This window comes from Bos indicus x Bos taurus, chromosome 10 (genome assembly GCF_003369695.1).
Source record: "Bos indicus x Bos taurus breed Angus x Brahman F1 hybrid chromosome 10, Bos_hybrid_MaternalHap_v2.0, whole genome shotgun sequence".
NCBI lineage: Eukaryota > Metazoa > Chordata > Mammalia > Artiodactyla > Bovidae > Bos > Bos indicus x Bos taurus.
Window position 1 is genome coordinate 60,749,040 of NC_040085.1, and position 18,959 is coordinate 60,767,998.

Below are 18,959 nucleotides of genomic sequence, written 5' to 3' on the forward strand. Positions count from 1 at the left end.
TTTAATCAGTTGAATTTTCAAAGTACATGCATCTCAATTTCCACTGCCAAGAAGTGCTAGTTAAGCCTTCCACAATAAAATGCTTGACTATTTTACTAAGTATAAGGAAAAACATCAATTATTCCATAACAAACATGGGATGTCACTATTCAAATATAATTATCCAATAAAGTTTAATAACATGTAATTCCAACATTCTTGAAAAAGAATTTTCTCTGGTTAATCTACAGGACAGCCCTCAAAACAATGAGGGAAGGGAGGCAGAGAGACCTACTGGAATCCTGGTCATACACAAGCCAGTTAGTTGCCGAAATAGAATCAACACACAAAACTCAACCGTTATCCACAAACTACACAAGGAAACATTTGAGACAGTTTTTATTAAATATACAAAAGCAAAATAAAGCAAGCAAGCTCAAAGAAGGCGGGACAACATAAGGACATTGTCTTTGGATGGTGTACAGCACCATTAAGGTTAACTTTGATTTTAAGAAACCATGATCACAGATAGCTAACTACATTCTGTGTTTCCCTTAGTAGTTTTAAGATCTATCTAGTCATCAATTTATTATTTAAGAAATTTTTCTTCTCCATAATACAAGAACATTGTAAACAAAGAAATGTAAATGTTCAGGAAAAGCACTGTACGATAAGTTAACTTATTCATTCTTTTCTATGTCAAGATGTTCTCTACATCTTCCACAATATACATTAATAAAACTAATGTAGGGTAAAACCTTCACTCCAATCCCACAGATCACCTTAATGGTTAATACTGTTTTCCAAAACCAAGCAGAACAAGCAGCAGAGTTGTTTACTCTTTTTAAGACATTTAGCTTTAAAACCATTAATTTTAATCAAAGCAAAATTGTTCCAAGAAAGCTATTCAACATATCCCGAAAGAGAACCCCATTTTCTCTCGGCATCGCCCTGCAGTATTAGTTCAGAATTATCTGCTGAGCTGTAATACTAGTGCCAGAGACTAATTAGCTACTGGTCTGATCACAGATCAATGCCTGCTTTGAGCAAAAGAGCTTAAATTATGAGATTAACATTATCAATAGTTTCCTAAAACAATGACTACATAGTTATATGAACAATGCTAGACAAGGTATCAGTATTTCTATCTGTCCCCTTTGAGAAGTGTTGTTTCAAATATTTTGGCTGTCAAAACTTCTGATGTACAGTTATACAAGTGATTATCAACAAATGCACATTTGTGAGTGGTAAAAGTGAAAGTGAGTCGTGTCTGACTCTTTGTGATCCCATGGACTGTAGCCCACCAGGCTCCTCTGTCCCTGGAATTCTCCAGACAAGAATACTGGAGTGGGTTGCCATTTCCTTCTCCAGGGGATCTTCCTAACCCTGGGATCAAACCCGGGTCTCCTGCATTCAGGCAGATTCTTTACCAACTGAGCTTTAAGTAAGTAAATTAGATATGTACTTTCAAATATAAATCATTTTAACGGACTTGATATTATCACACTGCTGTGTGACATGGCCACACCCAAAATGAAAGCTGGCCCTCCTGCAGAGATAAGAAAAAATCCACAAAAGTCATTCTTTGTACTATGACAGTAATATTCCATGAATGCTGTCTGTAAATATATATTGGAGGAAAAGAGAAGTGTTGTAGCAAGGAAAATAATTTGCTAGTTTCAAATTGTATCTACATCTCTATTTCCTTTCTATGCAATTATCTTACATATTTTCAAAATATGTTATCTGCAGAGAGCTCTATGAACATTATTAGCATAAGTGGTCCTCAAGCCAAAAATACTGAAGAGGCTTTAAAAGACACACACTGCAAACTGCCATGCATTCTGTTGCTCTGTGCGAGACTATTACCTGGGTATCTGAACTTGACTATAGGTCTGACCATTCATGGTATGAGGCTTCTCAAACGCTTTAGTACTATCTGATACACATCGAAAGTGGATTATCTGGTCATTTCCTGTCACTACCCTCCTCCCATGAAAAGTAATTCAAACAAATTAATAGTTTATGTGCAGCCTGTGACCCAACTCTCCTCTACCCTGGGATGGGGTGTGGGGAGTATCAGTTAAATATTGTGAAAATTATCAAATAATATTAATAAAATTCAGGCTCAGGCATTCGAGAATCTACCCCTAAACCTCCTTAGCACTACAGGACATATTGCCATGATACAGTATTATTACTCAATAGAATAACTGCTAAATAGACTACATTTGTTACATAATATTTTTAATACAGGGCAATCTGTATTACCAATAGCAAGTTGCTGATACAGATAAAAACCACAGTAAGTTACAGGAATGATTTCAGAGTTAGAAAGCTCTTAAAACACAACAGCAAAAGTAACCGTAACAAGGGAAAAAAGAATTCCTAAATAAACAGCTGTGGCTGCACAGGGTACAGTCTTGACTAAAGCTAGATAGGATTATGAACCCAGACTATGTTTCAGCTGGACATGCAGAAATAATAGAAATACGGCTAGGACCACCCAAACCAGATTAACAGGGGAACAAATTAAATTTAGAGCAAAGAAAAGAACCACTGGCATACTGTCAAATGCAAATAGTTTCTGCTTTTTCTTGGTAAGTGACTTACTTTCTTAAAACACTGGTGAAGGTAAAGAGCAGATATTTTGAGAGCATCCAGGTACCCAATATTCTAATTATCTACATGCCTAGGACCTAACAACCTACCACTGACTGTCAATCATCCTTGAGGTATCAGCTAAGGACTACATATCTAACTTTTGAAACATGTGAAGGTGGCTTCCACGAATCACCAACCAATAAACCTGGCATTAATCCTGGAGAATACTGTGAAATAATTATTAAAAGGATGTTTGTTAAAATTCAAAAAGGAATGTGGTGTTTGCTAACAGACAGGAAGGGCTCATGAAAATACTTTAACGGGAATACAAAAGTAACTACCCCAGAAAACTTATCTGAAAGTCTCTCATGATAAAAAGTTCTTGTGAACAAGAAAGAAAAATGAGTGCATGCCAGTACAATTGGGTGGATTAGAAGCTGAATGGTTGCTTATACTCAGATCACGAGTCTACAGTGCCTAACTAGGACTCAATAAACAATTTACTGCATGAACTAATGAACAGTCAGATCCCTTGAGGTGTGCTCCAGACTACAAAATGCAAGGTCTTTAAGCATCTCTCATTATGAAATGGTTTGACTCTCCTCACTCTCTGGTTCTATATCCTCTTCTTCAATGTATTTACTCCTATGGCCCAATCTCAAAATAGTAACCTTCTCCCAAAGGTGGGGAAGCGTTTCTTCACTAGTAGAGCATAAAACAGCATCTAATTCAAGGGCTACTTAGAATAAGACTTGCACAAACACATCCATAAATCCCCTTGGTCATTATGTGGAATTTCTACATATGATTTTCTTCCTTGATCCTTTAAGAAACTTTGAACCACTTATCCTATTTTCAATTGCCTTAACTTAGCCCTCTCAAATAAACCACAAGAATGCTTATGAAAACATGCAAGCCATAAATCACCTGCCTTTCAAGCAGCAGCAAAAAAAAAAAACAAACACAAATGTATAACTCATTTCACCTTAAAAACCTGCTGTTTCAAAAAGGAAAAAAATACTTTAAACCTTTTAAGTTTCACAATAACTTTAATTAGAAAAATGATGATGCTATGCCATCAGTGTTTATGAATCTTGTCAAGTGACAACAGACGGTAATGTACTTAACCATTTAAAAACTGTCCTTTTTAGATCCAAGCATGGTATTAAAAAACAAAAAAGTAATACTCTACTATCTCCTTAAAAAACTGACAGTGATATGTCTTTATTTGGAATAAGCAAGTTTAAGAAATAGCTATTTATAATCTTTAAAACAATGCACTGAAAGTAAGTCTTAATTTCAGAGTTTTATTGTATTGCACTAAAGGAACAGCAGGATGGTTATACAATGTTCTCTCTCATTTGGTTTTGAAAATCTGAAGTACTTGCAAATTCTTAAGAATACCTTTACCACCAGATTAGAACATTTAGTAACCAATTTCTTAATAAGTAAAGTCTCACAAATTAAAACATTTAAAATAGCTTTAAATGCATTCTTCACAAGTAAGTCAGCGTATATTTTTATATCATGTTCACTTATGCTTAAGAATTAAAGCAAGTATATTACTCTGGTGGAAATACGGGGAAGTCTCTCATTCATGCAATATACAGGGATAGTATTTCAAGTCCAAGGGGAAAAAAATCCCACTCATTTTTTTAATGCATCCATATATAATCACCTACATGATAGATAAGGAAACCCATGAAGTTTCCCACAGGTCAGATACATATTTTCAGTTCATCAGAAGCACCTGATATCTACAGCTAATTTATAATTAAATGGCATTTCAATAAAACCAAAATGAGCCCTACAAGTTCCTATAAACGAAAGCTTCCAATGGACTAAGGACAGTCAATAATTAATGCAATCAATCATTCAAGGGATTATGGCTGTTCCTTAAGGAGTGCAAGTTCAAACCTGTCAACACCAGAGGTATCATTTTATATTAATTTATACGTAATTCCATTTAAATTCTTTATCCAAGTATAACATATGAAAACAGTCTTTCCACAAGCAAAAAATGTGGAAACATTTAAAAAATAAGGAGTCATTTTTTAAGTAACTGATCAGATTCCATAGGCTACTCTTGGAAACAGGATCTTGCTGGATAGAATCCCTTCGTTGGTGGCTTTTTGCATGCACTTAACTGGACCAATTCTTCTAAGCGTTGTTCTAAGAGCTCACCAAAACATAAATCATGCTGAAAAGAAGAAAAAGGCTGTTGTTAATTCAAACATTTCTAACTATAAAAACTAACAGCACCAAAAAGTTGAGTCTGCTTTATATAACAGTTTGTGGTATCACAACATCACATAAAATGGTAAGACCAATGACAAGTTCATGATACGATTTTAATCTGCGTTTATAGACTTTTGCCTAAGGTACGACTAGCTCAGTACATGGGCTGAGTTGTCCCCTGTTTCCTTTCCAATTTTAGCAAGTAGAACAGCACAGCTGAAAGCTTAATGGGGGATCAGAGCTTAAGAGAAGCAATCCAAAACAGCACACTGCTCCAGAGCTGTATCTAAGAATAGGAGTGAGCATCTCCAAGGGCTCACTTCATGCCAGGCCTTCTGCTAGGTCCTAGGAGGTAGGATACGTACCATTATTATCCCCATTTTACACACAGGAGTAATCAAGGAACTTTCCCATTAGAGAAAGGTTCTAGGCAACAGCAGCAAGTTTAAAAAAGAAAAGGAGACCAACAAGCAAAATAAAAAGCAATAACCATTTGATCCTACATGCAGGACGAGGTGAGAGAGGCATGGTTCAAGAGCATGTGTGTCTAAATGGAAATACAAAGCAAGGAGGTGAGCAAGCTTGACAGACAATTTAAAACAAATGAATGGGACTTCCCTGGTGGCGCAGTGGATAGGAATCCGCCTGCCAGTGCAGAGGACAAGGCTTTGATCCCTAGTCCAGAAAGATCCCACATGCCACAGAGCAACTAAGCCCATATGCCACAACTGCTGAAGCCATGCTCTAGAGCCCATGAGCCACGACTGCTGAAGCCTGCATGCCGCAACAAAGAGTAGGCCCTGCTTGCCAGAACTAGAGAAAGCCCTCACAAAGCAACTAAAACCTAGCGCCGCCAAAACAAATTTTTTAAATAAAACGAACAACATAGTGCTACCATCTCCTGGCGAACATTTTCCCCCACCTCTATCATTCATTCACTCATTTGCCTTCCTTCAACATGTATGTTTTAAGTGTCTACTAAATGCCAGCACTGTTTTAGACACTTATTATAGAAACTAAAATATGAAAATTAACAGAAATTAAAAGGACACATGGAATTTCACTTCTCAGAACTTTTTCACTCTGTTTTATGTATGAACATCTGCAGACACTGATTTTTCACAAATATAACCTCTAAAGGCATAAAAATGCATTTTAAGTCCCTCTTCCATAATGGAAAATAATATGAACAAGAAATATGACTACATGCCTACCATTTAATACTAAGCAAGTTTTCAAGTAACAAAAAGGAGAGGGAAGAGAACCTTTAATTACTGCAATAATTTCATCTAATACAATCTTCTTCATATTTTGAAAATCGGGTGGAAATTTCTCTCCAAGTTGAATATATATTAATAAAAAATGAGAGAGATGTATTTATATAAAGAAAAATTATAACTCTATTCTAGCCCTAGTTTTATTCTAGTTTTAATAAGCAGCTGTTTTCCTCCACCTACAGTACAGCTAGAATGGTGGCTCTCAACCAGGGCGACTTTGCTCCACAGGGAGCATCTGGTAGCATCTAGTGACACTTCTGGTTATTATCACTGGGGCAGGGGGATGCTGCTGGCATCTAGTGGATAGAGGCCAGGAATGCTGCTGAACACTCTACAATGCACAGGACAGCTTCTCACAACAAATTTTGTCTTGCCCAGAATATCAACAGTGCCAAGGTCAAGAAACCCTGATCAAGAGGAATGATACGAGTCCATCTAAGTATAAAAGGATGAAAATCAGTAACTGCACCATCCTGTATGATAGAACTTTTCTTTCCTTCATGCCATACAGAGCATGCAAACCAAAAATAAAGGGTAGAACATATAGTTTAACAAGAATGATTAAGAAAAAAATTAAACATAATCTTGAGACAGACCCTGAGGCAAGCAAAAACTTTTTTGCAAATGCACACAGCCACATGCTCTTGCTCTGGGATGGAAAATGAGGACTGGCCTTCACTGGCTGGCTGAGACTCTGGAAGCAGCATCCCCAGCCCAGTTTGCTGCCTCTGACTGCACATGAGCTGGCTGCCTGGACAAGCACCAGTTTATTCAATGTGCATGAACTTGTCAGTGTGCACTGTGCCATTACCAGTACCAGCATTCAGGACATGAGTTATTCTTCAAGTGGGTTTGAAGGTGTTAGACCCAATGCCTGCAAATGTTTCAGGCGGCAAAGTAAAATGGTATTTTCATTTTTTAAACTTACCCATATAGGTAGTAAAAAAATGCTAGAAGATAAAAAGCTAATTTGCACCATCCTTCTTTCTGACAATATGCTAGAATATCTGCATTCATGATGGTTGTAGGATCGTAGAGTCCTGGTCCACTCATCACTGGTCTACTCATATACCTGTAATAAGCACAACTGATTAGCCACTCAGAATGGAAGCTGACCTTCAAGATGGACAGCAGCATTCTTCTCAAACAATACTCGTGACAATGAGAGGTGGCCCACACAGAGAAGCATACTTTTAGTTTTAGGTGGAGCTCTTTCCTTTTATCATCTTAATTTTAAAACTAGAGCCCCTAAAGGGGAAAACAGAGCAGTTAAAACAAGGCATATCTGGTCTCCTCTACACTTTCAGAAATCCAAGAGAATTACAAATAACTGTAAAAAAGGAAATACGATTTTTTTCCTTTCAACTTTCTACTTTAACATAAAGAAGCCTTCACCAAGATGTTGCAAATGTCCACATAAACCATGCGGCTCTGTGCTTCTCTTTTCTTTTTTAAATACATGTACATTTTTCCTGAGCCGTATCAGAGCCCGTTAAGTGATATCACATCACTTGACTTCTAAGTGTTTCTTCCACATGTACTTCCTAAAGTCAAGGGCAATGAGACTGCCTATCTGAAACAAAACATGTAGAAGTTATGAAATATGAATCTCTTATAAATAACCAAATTTAGAGTCATAGAGTAAACAAGTAGAAAGAAATAAAGACACACACTGTACAATCTGATTTCCATGAAGTTCAGAAATGGACAAAACTAATCTAAGTGACAAAAGATCACTGGTTCTCCTGAGGAAGTTAGAGGGCAGCTGGGATGCGACACGAGGGACTCTTCTGGGGGCTGGAACTAATGTATGTCTTGATCTGGGTGGTGGTTTCACAAGTGTACACAGACATAAAAATCCACTGAGCTGTACACTTCAGATTGTGCACACATTATTGTATGTAAGATATAGCTTAATTTTTAAAAAACCCTTTAACAAATAGTAACATAAGCTCCCCAAGAGGTATTAAAGCAGTATTTGTTCATCCATGTGGTTTAAAAAATAAATGCCAACTACTTTCATTTAGGGGGCTTCCCTGGTAGCTCAGTCAGTAAAGATACTGCCTGCAGTACAGAAGACCGGGTTTAATCCCTGGGTCCGAAAGATCCCCTGAAGAAGGAAATGACACCCCACTCCAGTCTTCTTGCCCGAAGAATCCCATGGACAGAGGAGCCTGGTGGGCTACAGTTCATGGGGTCGCAAGAGTCAGACACGACTTAGTGACTACACCACCACCACTTTCATTTCGGTGACTAGTATGTTAAGATAATCGTATCAACCACAGTATAATTAAAATTTAATTAGGAAAAGTATTAGAAGTGTATCTCAATATTACCTCCAAATATGATATGCCAGGAGGGGCATATTGAGACCCAGTGTAAGCCACTCTGCTGCACAAAGAAACATGACACAGAAGAAAGCGTGGATGAGGTACTCTGGAAGGACAAGCTGGAAGAAAGAACACAAGCCGGTTACGGTTATCAGAACACCTTGGCAGTAAATCAACTGCTAATCTGGAGAGCAGGTGGCAACTAAGTTTCCATAGTGAAAAATCACTTGTTTTCTTAGAATCAGAAATGAAAAATGCTACTGAGTTTTATTTTCATATTTAGCTTCTGACCAAAAGCAGGATTATATGCAAACTGACCAGAGGTTATAGCTTGCACTAAAACAATACGTGACTCAAAATTTAAAACCCAAATTCTTACAACAGGTTAAATTATACAAAGTTACCACCCAGATTGTTCAAACACAGCTATTTGCTAATCACGTAAAATAACTTAGAATATTTTTTCTTTCCACTATTTAAAAATGATAAAAATATAAAAATGAAGTATCTGATCACATGCAACATGATATAAAAAAATTCACAAGAACAAAGCTCCCTTTAGAAGTTCACACATTAGTGTTTTTAAGCCTTTAACAGAAACCAGGGTGCTACAAATACAATATTTAACAAAACACACATTACCACAAAAGTAATTTTTCAATGGAAAGCCAACAGCCAATAATCTCAGCACAGTCAGAGAGGAAGAACACTAAAATGCACAGATGCAAACGATGTGCTTTCTGCAATGTAGGAGGGAAAAGACTGGGATCTACACCATGAAACTGGAATTCTCCCCGTTCCTGAGCTCCCATTCCTACACAGCTTTTCTGTTTCTTTCAGCCTGCTTTCTCCAGTGAAGTGCTACAAACACAGCTGACCGGTAGCAGCTCAGAACTCAAAAACAAAATACATCTTTTGATAGCAAGCAGTATTAAGTGAAGAAAAACTAGTCCAAGGAAAATGCTTTTTATAAATGACCAAGAGTTCATGCTTTAAATTATCTTTCTCGTCCTAAAGATTTCAGTCTAATGACTCTGTTAAATATAAATACTAAAACCTTTCATTGCAAGTTTCAGCTAGAGTTTCCTACAGTAAATCACAGCTGCAAAGCCAGTTTCTCAAATGTGTCTGTACTGTACCATCAGATCTTTCCTGAGGGAAAACTACAGCTGTAGAAATAATATAATTATATTACTTATTCAAGCCCATTTTCTAGTACTCCCAAATTACCCTTCCCATTCAAAGCTGTAAAGCAAAGTTATAATTAATACTATTTTAAATAAAATTCCAGTAAAGCCAATTAATCTGTACCACTAACCAGATATTTTCCACAAATTTAAGCAATATAATAATAAGATTAAACTCTGCATATATATATAAACATAAAAATAATATGAACTGTTAAATCAGCATTTAGTTAAGATCAAAGTTAAACATCTGTAAGAAAACAAGAAAACGTCTACAGGGAAATCTTTGAAACACAAAGACTACAACCAGGACAAACCAAGAAAAATATACATTTTACTAGGAGTTCCACTAGAGCTTCTGTTTATAATACTAGTTTAAATAACAACATTTTTCTTTACAATATAATAAGCCTATTTCAGTTCCCTAAAAACCAACTGATCTAACAATACAAATCATCATTCAAGTTTTCATTCTACACTCCCAGACTAATGTATGGGGAGAAAATGACTTTAAAAGCATGCTCCCTACTGCTTTTAAACAATCTTCTTTAATAAGACTGATAATAAAGGTCATCTGGAATTCTACCAGTTCTACTATGAAACAAATGCCACACTCCCTCCCTTCTCCTCAAAGCAGTCCAGAAACTTGTACTATACATCTCTCATAAAGACCAGCACTCTTCATTCCTTAATAATGAAATTTCCCCATAAGTGGCACAAAATTATTCCATTTAGGACCCAACATTTACACAAAAACTAGTATTCATAAAAAACACCTCATGCAAATATGGCTGAAATGATAGTACTTAAACATGCAAATCATAATATTCTCTAGATAAGGTTCACATTCTAAAAAATAATTGTATTTGTCTTCCCCCATACTTTGGCAGAATTGTCAAAACAAATTTTCAATAGGGAAAACTGTCAGATGCACTGCTATTGAGCCAATTATCAGCACCCTATCCAAAACACAACTTAGGCTGATCTAGAAACTTCCTTCTGACCCACCACAGCATTTGGAGGTCCCAAGCACAAAGTGAGAATTTCTTTCTATTAAAAAAAGCTAGAAACCACAAACTATATGTTAAAATGAAGTGAGTCCATCTTAGATTTACAGTAAATTAGGAAAACAGAAGAATTTGAACCTAAAAATCAGGCTGTCTGAGTTCCAATTCTGACTCTATGTTAGCAGCGTGACCCGGAGCAAAGTGCTCGAACCTCGTTAAGCCCCAGTTTACTCTCCTTTAGAGCATGATACACCCACCTCTTAGGATTGTCATGAAAACTGAATGAAAAACTCAGGTAAAGATGTTTAGCACAGAGCCTGGCACCCAGGATAGCCCTCACCTGATTTCAGCTATTATTATCTTCATCATCATTTGGTTATTTGAAGTAATGAAAAGCCAATGAAAATAGTAAACTATTAATAAACAACCATCAAAAGGAGAAATTTCAGTTCAATCTCTTGGTAACAAAGAGTAAGTTAAGACGTTTTACAATGAACATTACTACTTTCCAATAAGAACGCAGATTTATCTTATATTTTGTTTCGCAAGAGTAGAGAAACAGTTAATACTTTTAACTGTACCTACATCAAGTTTTATTCTATCAGTTCTTTAAAGACAAACTAGGAATGTATTCCATCATGCCTGTTTATCTAGGAAACAATGATAAAGAAGCAAATTAACTTTACAGACCCTTTCCAAATAAAATCCCTCTGGCATGCCAGTGTTCCAGTTTTACACAGCTCAAGTCTATACATGTTTTCATCTTCATTAAGTAATTTTTAAAGATGAATTAATATTCTATTTCTTGAAGACATACACACTACTTTCTTACAAACAACCTTTCGGTTTCTGACCAGTTCAACAAAAATCAAACCTACAGTCTAAAGGAGAATCTTCCTGAATGAGCAAACTAAATGAGGTAAAAATAAACATATGGCCCCAAGCACAATGGGGCCACATTATAACTAAATCAGAAGAGCTCAGAACTTAGTGTAAGACAGTTCTGTTTTAGAAACTTAGATTGGATATACTGAAATAACTATGTAGACATTTGTGTATAAATTGTTAACCACAAAGTTCTGACAGCATGAGTCCGAGGGTAAGCATTACTCCAAAATCTCAGAGCCTAAGAACAGAGCTACCCACCTTAAAGGTTCTGAATAAACAGCAGCTGAAAGAGTAAATAAATTCCAGAACCAAAGACAAAAGTAGATATGGTATTAAAGGCTCCACCTACAGACTATCTCAGAGTAAGTCACAAAAGAAGAATAATCTCACCTATTAAAGTCATTTCAGGTTAACCATCTTTCAAACACTGCACCTAATAATCTAATATCGAAGTGCCTATGGCTATAACATTTTTTTAAATGCATGAGCATTTAACAGCTTTCCCTACTTGACTGGGCCAGCAAGCAAACATTTGCATAAAATATGAAATTTCATGAAATCAGAAACCTCCACAGGCATATGAACAAGCACACTGAACAGAACAGTTTACAAATACAAATGCCTAGCCCTCCCCATGAAATGAATGCAGCATTAAAACATTAAACTAAAAAGCAGTACACACCTTTAATGCAATTTTGACTCTTTTAATCTTTTTGACCTTTTCAACTGTCTTTGGCCGACAATGTAAAAAGCAGATTGGAAGAATGTTAGTATGACAGCTGACAAGATCACCAGCAGATTAATAATAGTCAGAATAGTCAAGCAGGACAGGAAAAAGAATATTTTTAAAAATTCTGCCTACTTAAAAAAAGTACAAATTTATCATGCTACTGAGAATACTGGCCATTTTCAAATTATATCAAGTTAAAAGCAAAAACAGTTTAAAAATCTAGAGAAATACCCTAGATTATAACTTACAGGATTCAGGGTATTACACTGGTCTATAGGATTCTTGTAATCAGTCTTCAGCTCATCGAATGCTATAATCTAAAATAAAAATAAAATAGTTAGGATCTCTCACTTTAACAAAAAGTGGCAACAAACCTGCCCCATCAAGCAATTGAATAAAGTTAATGACGAAGTTTACTAACTTTACATGTGCCAGGTTACAGGAAACACAGTATGTGCTCATTAACAAATAACTAGAATCACATTTAAAGAACTGAAAACACGTACATCATTATCACTAAAATGATAAATATCGTCAATTTTCAATTTTTTCAATGCTTCCACTCCAGTTATTTTCTCTGCTTGAAATGGTCTTTCCCTCAGCCATAATTATTTACGGAAACTCCTCTTTATCATCCTAAAAAACACTCTTCCTATGTCAACCCCTCCCAGATTTCCCTGACTTCCTTGGGCAGAAATAACTGTCTATAATCTCCACAGAGCACAGGGCTTTATAACGCTAGCAGGCTGGCATTTCTCATACTAGAGGAGAGGATTTCAGTTCAGGTTTCTACCCTCCCCCAGACCCTGTAGCCCTTCGGTGAAGCGGTTTTCATCATCTGTGCACGTCCCCTCCGTCACAGTGTTCAGTGGGACACCAGAAATGGACTCGCATGCTTCAATTTGTTCCCATTTGTGTCCAAACACATATATTTCAAGGTCCTGCTTGGATTTGGAAATTTCAAGAAATGGCCTCAGAATAGAGGAACACTAAGATTATTAAACTTCACAGCCAGGATCACCACATACAGTGGTGCAGCTTCTGCACAGGACCAAAGGCCAGGCTGGGGCACAATGCCATCGCAGGCTCCTGCTGCCAAACACCCGGGCATGGGCTTTGCACCCAGGGGTTGTTCAGGAGGGAGGACTTTTCCAGTCCTTCTGCCTCAAGGAGCATCTTATTCTAATTCACCTTAAGGCACCACACAGGACAGAGTAGGCCTGTTTAAGGCCACTGCAAAAGTGATCAATCTGGCCGTGTCCTCAGTATCTTCCTACCACATGCAGGTCCTTTCATTTGGTCACCAAATGGAAGACTAAAGAAAGGGAAAGCCCAGGTTAAGGCCAGCTTCTCATGGGGTGCTAAGTGAAAGTTATATACGTGGTAAGGGGGGAAAGACTCACTCTTTTAAAATACATGAATATAAATAAATAAATGGACAAATACATTTTTTTAAATCATACCATTAAAAAAACAAACAAACAAAAAAACCATGGCAAGAATCACAAATTATTCTGTTCAAGAAATAGACTCACAGACTCAAGAGAATAACCTTATGGTTGCCAGGGAGAAAGGATGGAGGGGAAAAGATAGGGAGTCTGGGATGGACAGGTACACAGGTATTTAAAAATGGATAACCAACAAAGACCTACTGCATAGCTCAGGGAACTCTGCTCAACGTTTTGTGTCAGCCTGGATGGGAGGGGAGCTTGAGGGAGAATGAATATATGTATATGTATGGCTGAGTCCCTTTGCTGTCCACCTGAAACGACCATACACTGTTAACTTGCTATGCCGCTGCTGCTAAGTCGCTTCAGTCATGTCCAACTCTGTGCGACCCCATAGACGGCAGCCCACCAGGCTCCCCCATCCCTGGGATTCTCCAGGCAAGAACACTGGAGTGGGTTGCCATTTCCTTCTCCAATGCATGCAAGTGAAAAGTGAAAGTGAAGTCGCTCAGTCGTGTCCAACTCAGCGACCCCATGGACTGCAGCCTACCAGGCTCCTCCATCCATGGGATTTTCCAGGCAAGAGTACTGGAGTGGGGTGCCATTGCCTTCTCTGTAACTTGCTATACTCCAATACAAAATAAAAAGTTTAATTAAAAAAAAAATATGTCAAAGGGGGCTAAAAATGTTTCTGTCCAAACTCTGAAAAGAAATGTGGCATTAACATTTAGGGTCAATGAACACAGAATTTGAAAGCCAAAGTGCACGAAAAATCAAATTGGGGTAACACCCCACTTTGTGGTGTTCAGTGTCAAAATAAGAAGCCAAAGGCCCCAAGTTTATGGGGAAGCTATTTTAACTGCTGCCACTAATCGCCTAGGGGACAAAGAATTTAATCTGCCCTTCCTCTGGTGGGCTAGGACTACCATCTTTGTATGTGAGACAGTGCTACTCAATAGTACCAAAAATCACTTAAGTCATATATTTCTACCTTTTAATATGCTGGTTTAAATCCTTAAACCTTAATCCTTAAATCCTGTTAAAATCCTTTGCTTCATAAAAAGATGAGTTTAATTTCTGGAATTTTATATAATTCACCAACCTGGCCTAATAAAAATTCTAATGCAAACAGAAATGGAAGGAAATTAATTAAACATTAAAATGTAAGCTCCATGAAAGCAAAGGGTTTTGCTGGATTCCAGGGCCTAAAAAATAGTGCCTGGCACATACTTAAGTGTTCAATCAATATTTACTGAATAAAAGGAGGGGAAAGGGGAAAAAATAGCCCTATGCTTAAAATAAAGTACAGAACTCACCAAAAGGCATTTTCCTTTGGGCTTCCCTGATAGCCCAAAGAATCTGCCTGCAATGCAGGAGACCCTGGTTCAATTCCTGGGTCGGGAAGATCCTCTGGAGAAGGGATAGGCAACCCACTGCAGTATTCCTGGGCTTCCCTTGTGGCTCAGCTGGTAAAGAATCTCCTGCAATGCAGGAGACCTGGGTTTGATCCCTGAGTTGGGAAGATCCCCTGGAGAAGGGAAATGCTACCCACTCCAGTCTTCTGACCTAGAGAATTCCATGGACTGTATAGTCCATGGGGTCGCAAAGAGTCAGACACGACTGAGTGACTTTCACTTTCAATGACCCATAACACACATACATGATAAAAATACAAGTGTACAATTAAAGATATTAATTTATGATGTTTTATAGATATTATTAGTCAATTATCTGATATCAGCTGTGATATACTCCCAGTGAAATGGCAACCCATTCCAGAATTCTTGCCTGGAAAATGCCATGGACAGAGAGGCCTGGTGGGCTATAGTCCATGGAGCTGAAAAGACTTGGACCCAATTTAGCAACTAAACCACCACCACAATAAGCTTTAAGACAAGGCCCATGATCACAAATACAATTACTTCCCTTTAACAAGATTCAATTTAATAGCAAAGTATGAAACTTGTGCTTACTTTTTTCCCACTGGACATTTTCTTCAGGTGATTTCAAAGGATCTTTTAATGAGTATGTTGCTGAATGGGTTTCTGTTTGAGTGCTATAAGCTAGAGTTGTCAAAATTCTTCTGAAGAGATTCTTAAACTAGTGATTTTCAATCTTTTGTGACTGTGGATCTGGACAAGGATGTTCACAAAATTTTTCACAAAAGTTCAAAAACAAAAATAAATAATTTGATGCACATCTTTGGGGAATGACTTCTGCATTTTTAGCTTTCAAACAAGCCTGTGCTCCCCAACTCTGTTCTCCAAAAAGCATCAAGCACATGAATTAGGACTACACTGACAAATGTAACCATCAGCATTAAAAAATCCTCCATAGAACAGTTAACATAAAGGAGATTTTTTAATACTTTAAAATTCCAGATTAGTCTTCTCACAGATACTTAAACTACCTAAGAAAACAAGGTTACATAGTTAACAGAAAAATTATAACTATGTCTTTATTTAGAATTTTCAATTTGTTCCCCAAGGATGCATAATCTTCTAAACTACTAAGAAATCCCTAAGGACATAAGCTCTCCACTAATCTGAGTACAAACAAATTTTTAATTCTATAACAAAACTCTATCTGTGCAAGCTGTGTGCTAAGTCACTTCAGTCGTGTCAGACTCTCTGTGACCCTATGGACCAAAGCTCACCAGGCTCTTCTGTCCTTGGGATTCTCCAGGCAAGAATACTGCAGTGGGTTGCCGTGCCCTCCTCCAGGAGATCTTCCCAACCTAGGGATCAAGCCTGTGTCTCTTACGTCTCCTCCGGCGGGTTCTTTACCACTAGCACCACCTGGGAAAACCACATCCCCAAAAAATACCTATTTCACCCAGACACATATTCATTTAAATTACCCATTTTTTAAAAGTGCAGTTCCAGGTTTTCTTTAAGCCAAACACAATCCAGTTCAAAATGTAAGCCTCCACAGCTCTAAGAATCCTCATCAGCTCATCAGAAAACAAGTGCCCATGAAGCAGGAAGTAATTAAATCCTCAACTACAGATGGCAGGGAACCACACATTTCAGTTTTATCAGAGGCTTACTAAGGCAGAGCTAGTTTGCATCCCGAATTTTCTTTATTTATTAAGAAAGAGTCAAAGTGTCCAAAATGCTCTTCAAGTTATGGGTTCCTACTGAAAAGCATTTCAAGAGAACAGTTACTTAACAGCCTACATAAGCATTGCCCACTACACAAGCAGTTGGGTTTCAAATACTTATAAACATAATCACACTCTTTAGCAAAAGGGAATGGATTTAGATTTTTTTTTTTTTTTTTGCACACGACACTGCTGCCATTTAAATCACTCTGCTCCTCTATGTTCCATAACAAATCCTTGCTATGGACATGATGAAACCTGACTTAAGATTTACATAAAAGTGAACCTGCCCCATAATCCAAATTAAGACCAATAATCCAAAAGGTATGAAGGGCAGAGCAAACATAAGATAGATTTTAAAGGAATGCTGATTTCCAAAAGGCTGCTTCTAATCTTATGTTAGAGAAACAGGAATCCTTAAAAAATCTCTTGAAGAGGGCTTCCCTGGTGGACTAGTGGTTAATAATCTGCCTTGCAAGGCAGGAGACACCAGCTGGATCCCTGGTCCAGAGACCCCACATGCCGCAGGGCAACTAAGCCTGCGTGCCCCAACTTCTGAAACCTGTAGGCCCTAGAGCCCAAGCTCCAAAACAAGAGAAGACACTGCAGTGAGAAGCCCACGACCACAACAAAGACCCAGGGCAGCCAAAAGTAAATTTAAATTAAAAAAAAAAAAAATCTCTTGCAGAACTATTTCAGAGAAACAAGAATCCTTAAAAATCTCTTGTAGAACTATTTCACAGAGAACTTAACTTGTTCCTTACAGAGACCAGTAAGGATGCAACATGATATGCGTAAAAGAAGAGGGGGAAATTGTCCTAGAGAAACATAAGTTTTCTGAGCATTTTCAAAATCAAACTGAAACAATCTCTACTACGTCAAGCTACTCCGAATACAGAGGTGGCTAAGAAGACTTGTCTCTGGAGAAACTCTGTCGGTCAAAGTATGATTTCGGGGAAAAGTTCGGATTTAAGGTCAACAAAGTAATCAATTCAACCTGCATCAAAGTTCACCGGGTAACAAGAATCCGGGGAGGAAAAAGTGATTTTACTTGAAGTGCTGAAAAGCAGAGTTGGAAATTTATCTAAAGTAGGTTACAATTATCTCATTTGGGCCACACTCCTGTGAATACCCGAAAACAAAGGCAATCTGTATTAAATATTAACAATAATTAGGCAAACTTCATCACGGCTAAGCACGTAGCACGCCTCTCTGCGCCCTTGACATCCTGCAGAGTGATGCGAGACCTCGAGGATGCGGAGCCGGTTAGCTAAGCGCTATCCCGTAGGGCCCTTCAGCACCGCGGCCGCCCCACCCGGCGCGGGAAGAGCAGCGGCGCGCGCGGCCTGCGCCGGGACACCGCGGGCGCAGCCAGCCAACCGCCCGACGCCTCGACTCCTCCTGGACCTGCAGCTCCCGACCCGGGGACGGAGAGGCGTGTAGACCCCTGGCCCCGCGGCCTGCACCGCCCCGGCCTGGCCCCATCCCCAGCGTGCCGACCTCCGAAGACCGTGGCCGCCCAGACCACGGGCCCGGGGCAAGAAGAAGCTGCGCAGCCACCTCGCCCTCCTTCCCCCGGCCCCGGCTACTCACGTGCCAAATGGCGAAGAAGATGAGCGCGGCGGTGAGCAGCAGCGCCAGCATATAGCAGAAGGCCGCGAACGTGAACGCCATGGCCGGGGGAAAGGGAGCAGCGCTGGTGCCAGCGGAGAAAGGCCGCGCAGGGCCCTCTGGGTAAAACCATTCACTTCCCGCGGCCACAGCCCACACAGCCGCTTGCGGCCGCGGCGCCTGCCCTCCCAACGCGCCTGCGTACCGGTCCCAGTGCAAGGCGCCCTCCGGTGGCCAGATTCCGCCATGCACTTATATTGTTTGCATAGCGGATTGATTTATTTTGTTTACTCCGCTTGTTTATTCTTTGAACAGAAATGTTCATTGAGTGAGTGTCCAGTATCTTCCGAATACTGTGCTTCTCCTTTGAGATACAAAGATGAGAAATAATACTTGCACGGAAAGAAGTTAGGATAATACCGGAAATGAATATGTAAATAAATCATTACAGTATTATAACCCTGTGGCACGTTGTGAAAGGTCAGAGCCCGGCAACCAGCCCGTCCTGGAGCGTCCAGGAAAGGATTCCTGGAGGTGTTTCTTAAGCGAAGGCTAAC

The 18,959-nt window shown here is 38.7% G+C and overlaps 1 protein-coding gene across 2 annotated transcripts; it reads right to left on the reverse strand.

Moving 5' to 3' along the window:
* Positions 1-361: 361 nt before the first annotated feature.
* Positions 362-18,604, reverse strand: CNIH1 (cornichon family AMPA receptor auxiliary protein 1). 2 transcript variants are annotated; one of them, XM_027554153.1, is made up of 6 exons: positions 18,385-18,544; positions 12,489-12,557; positions 12,193-12,240; positions 8,435-8,547; positions 7,027-7,170; positions 362-4,783 (listed from the first exon to the last, which is right to left on the reverse strand). In XM_027554153.1, the coding sequence occupies exons 1-6, from the start codon at positions 18,463-18,465 to the stop codon at positions 4,756-4,758; spliced, it is 483 nt and encodes a 160-aa protein (XP_027409954.1). In that variant the 5' UTR covers positions 18,466-18,544; the 3' UTR covers positions 362-4,755. The 2 variants fall into 2 exon arrangements, with proteins under 2 accessions (XP_027409954.1, XP_027409955.1); XM_027554154.1 differs by lacking the exon at positions 12,193-12,240 and having other exon boundaries at positions 18,385-18,604.
* Between the last annotated feature and the right edge of the window lie 355 nt (positions 18,605-18,959).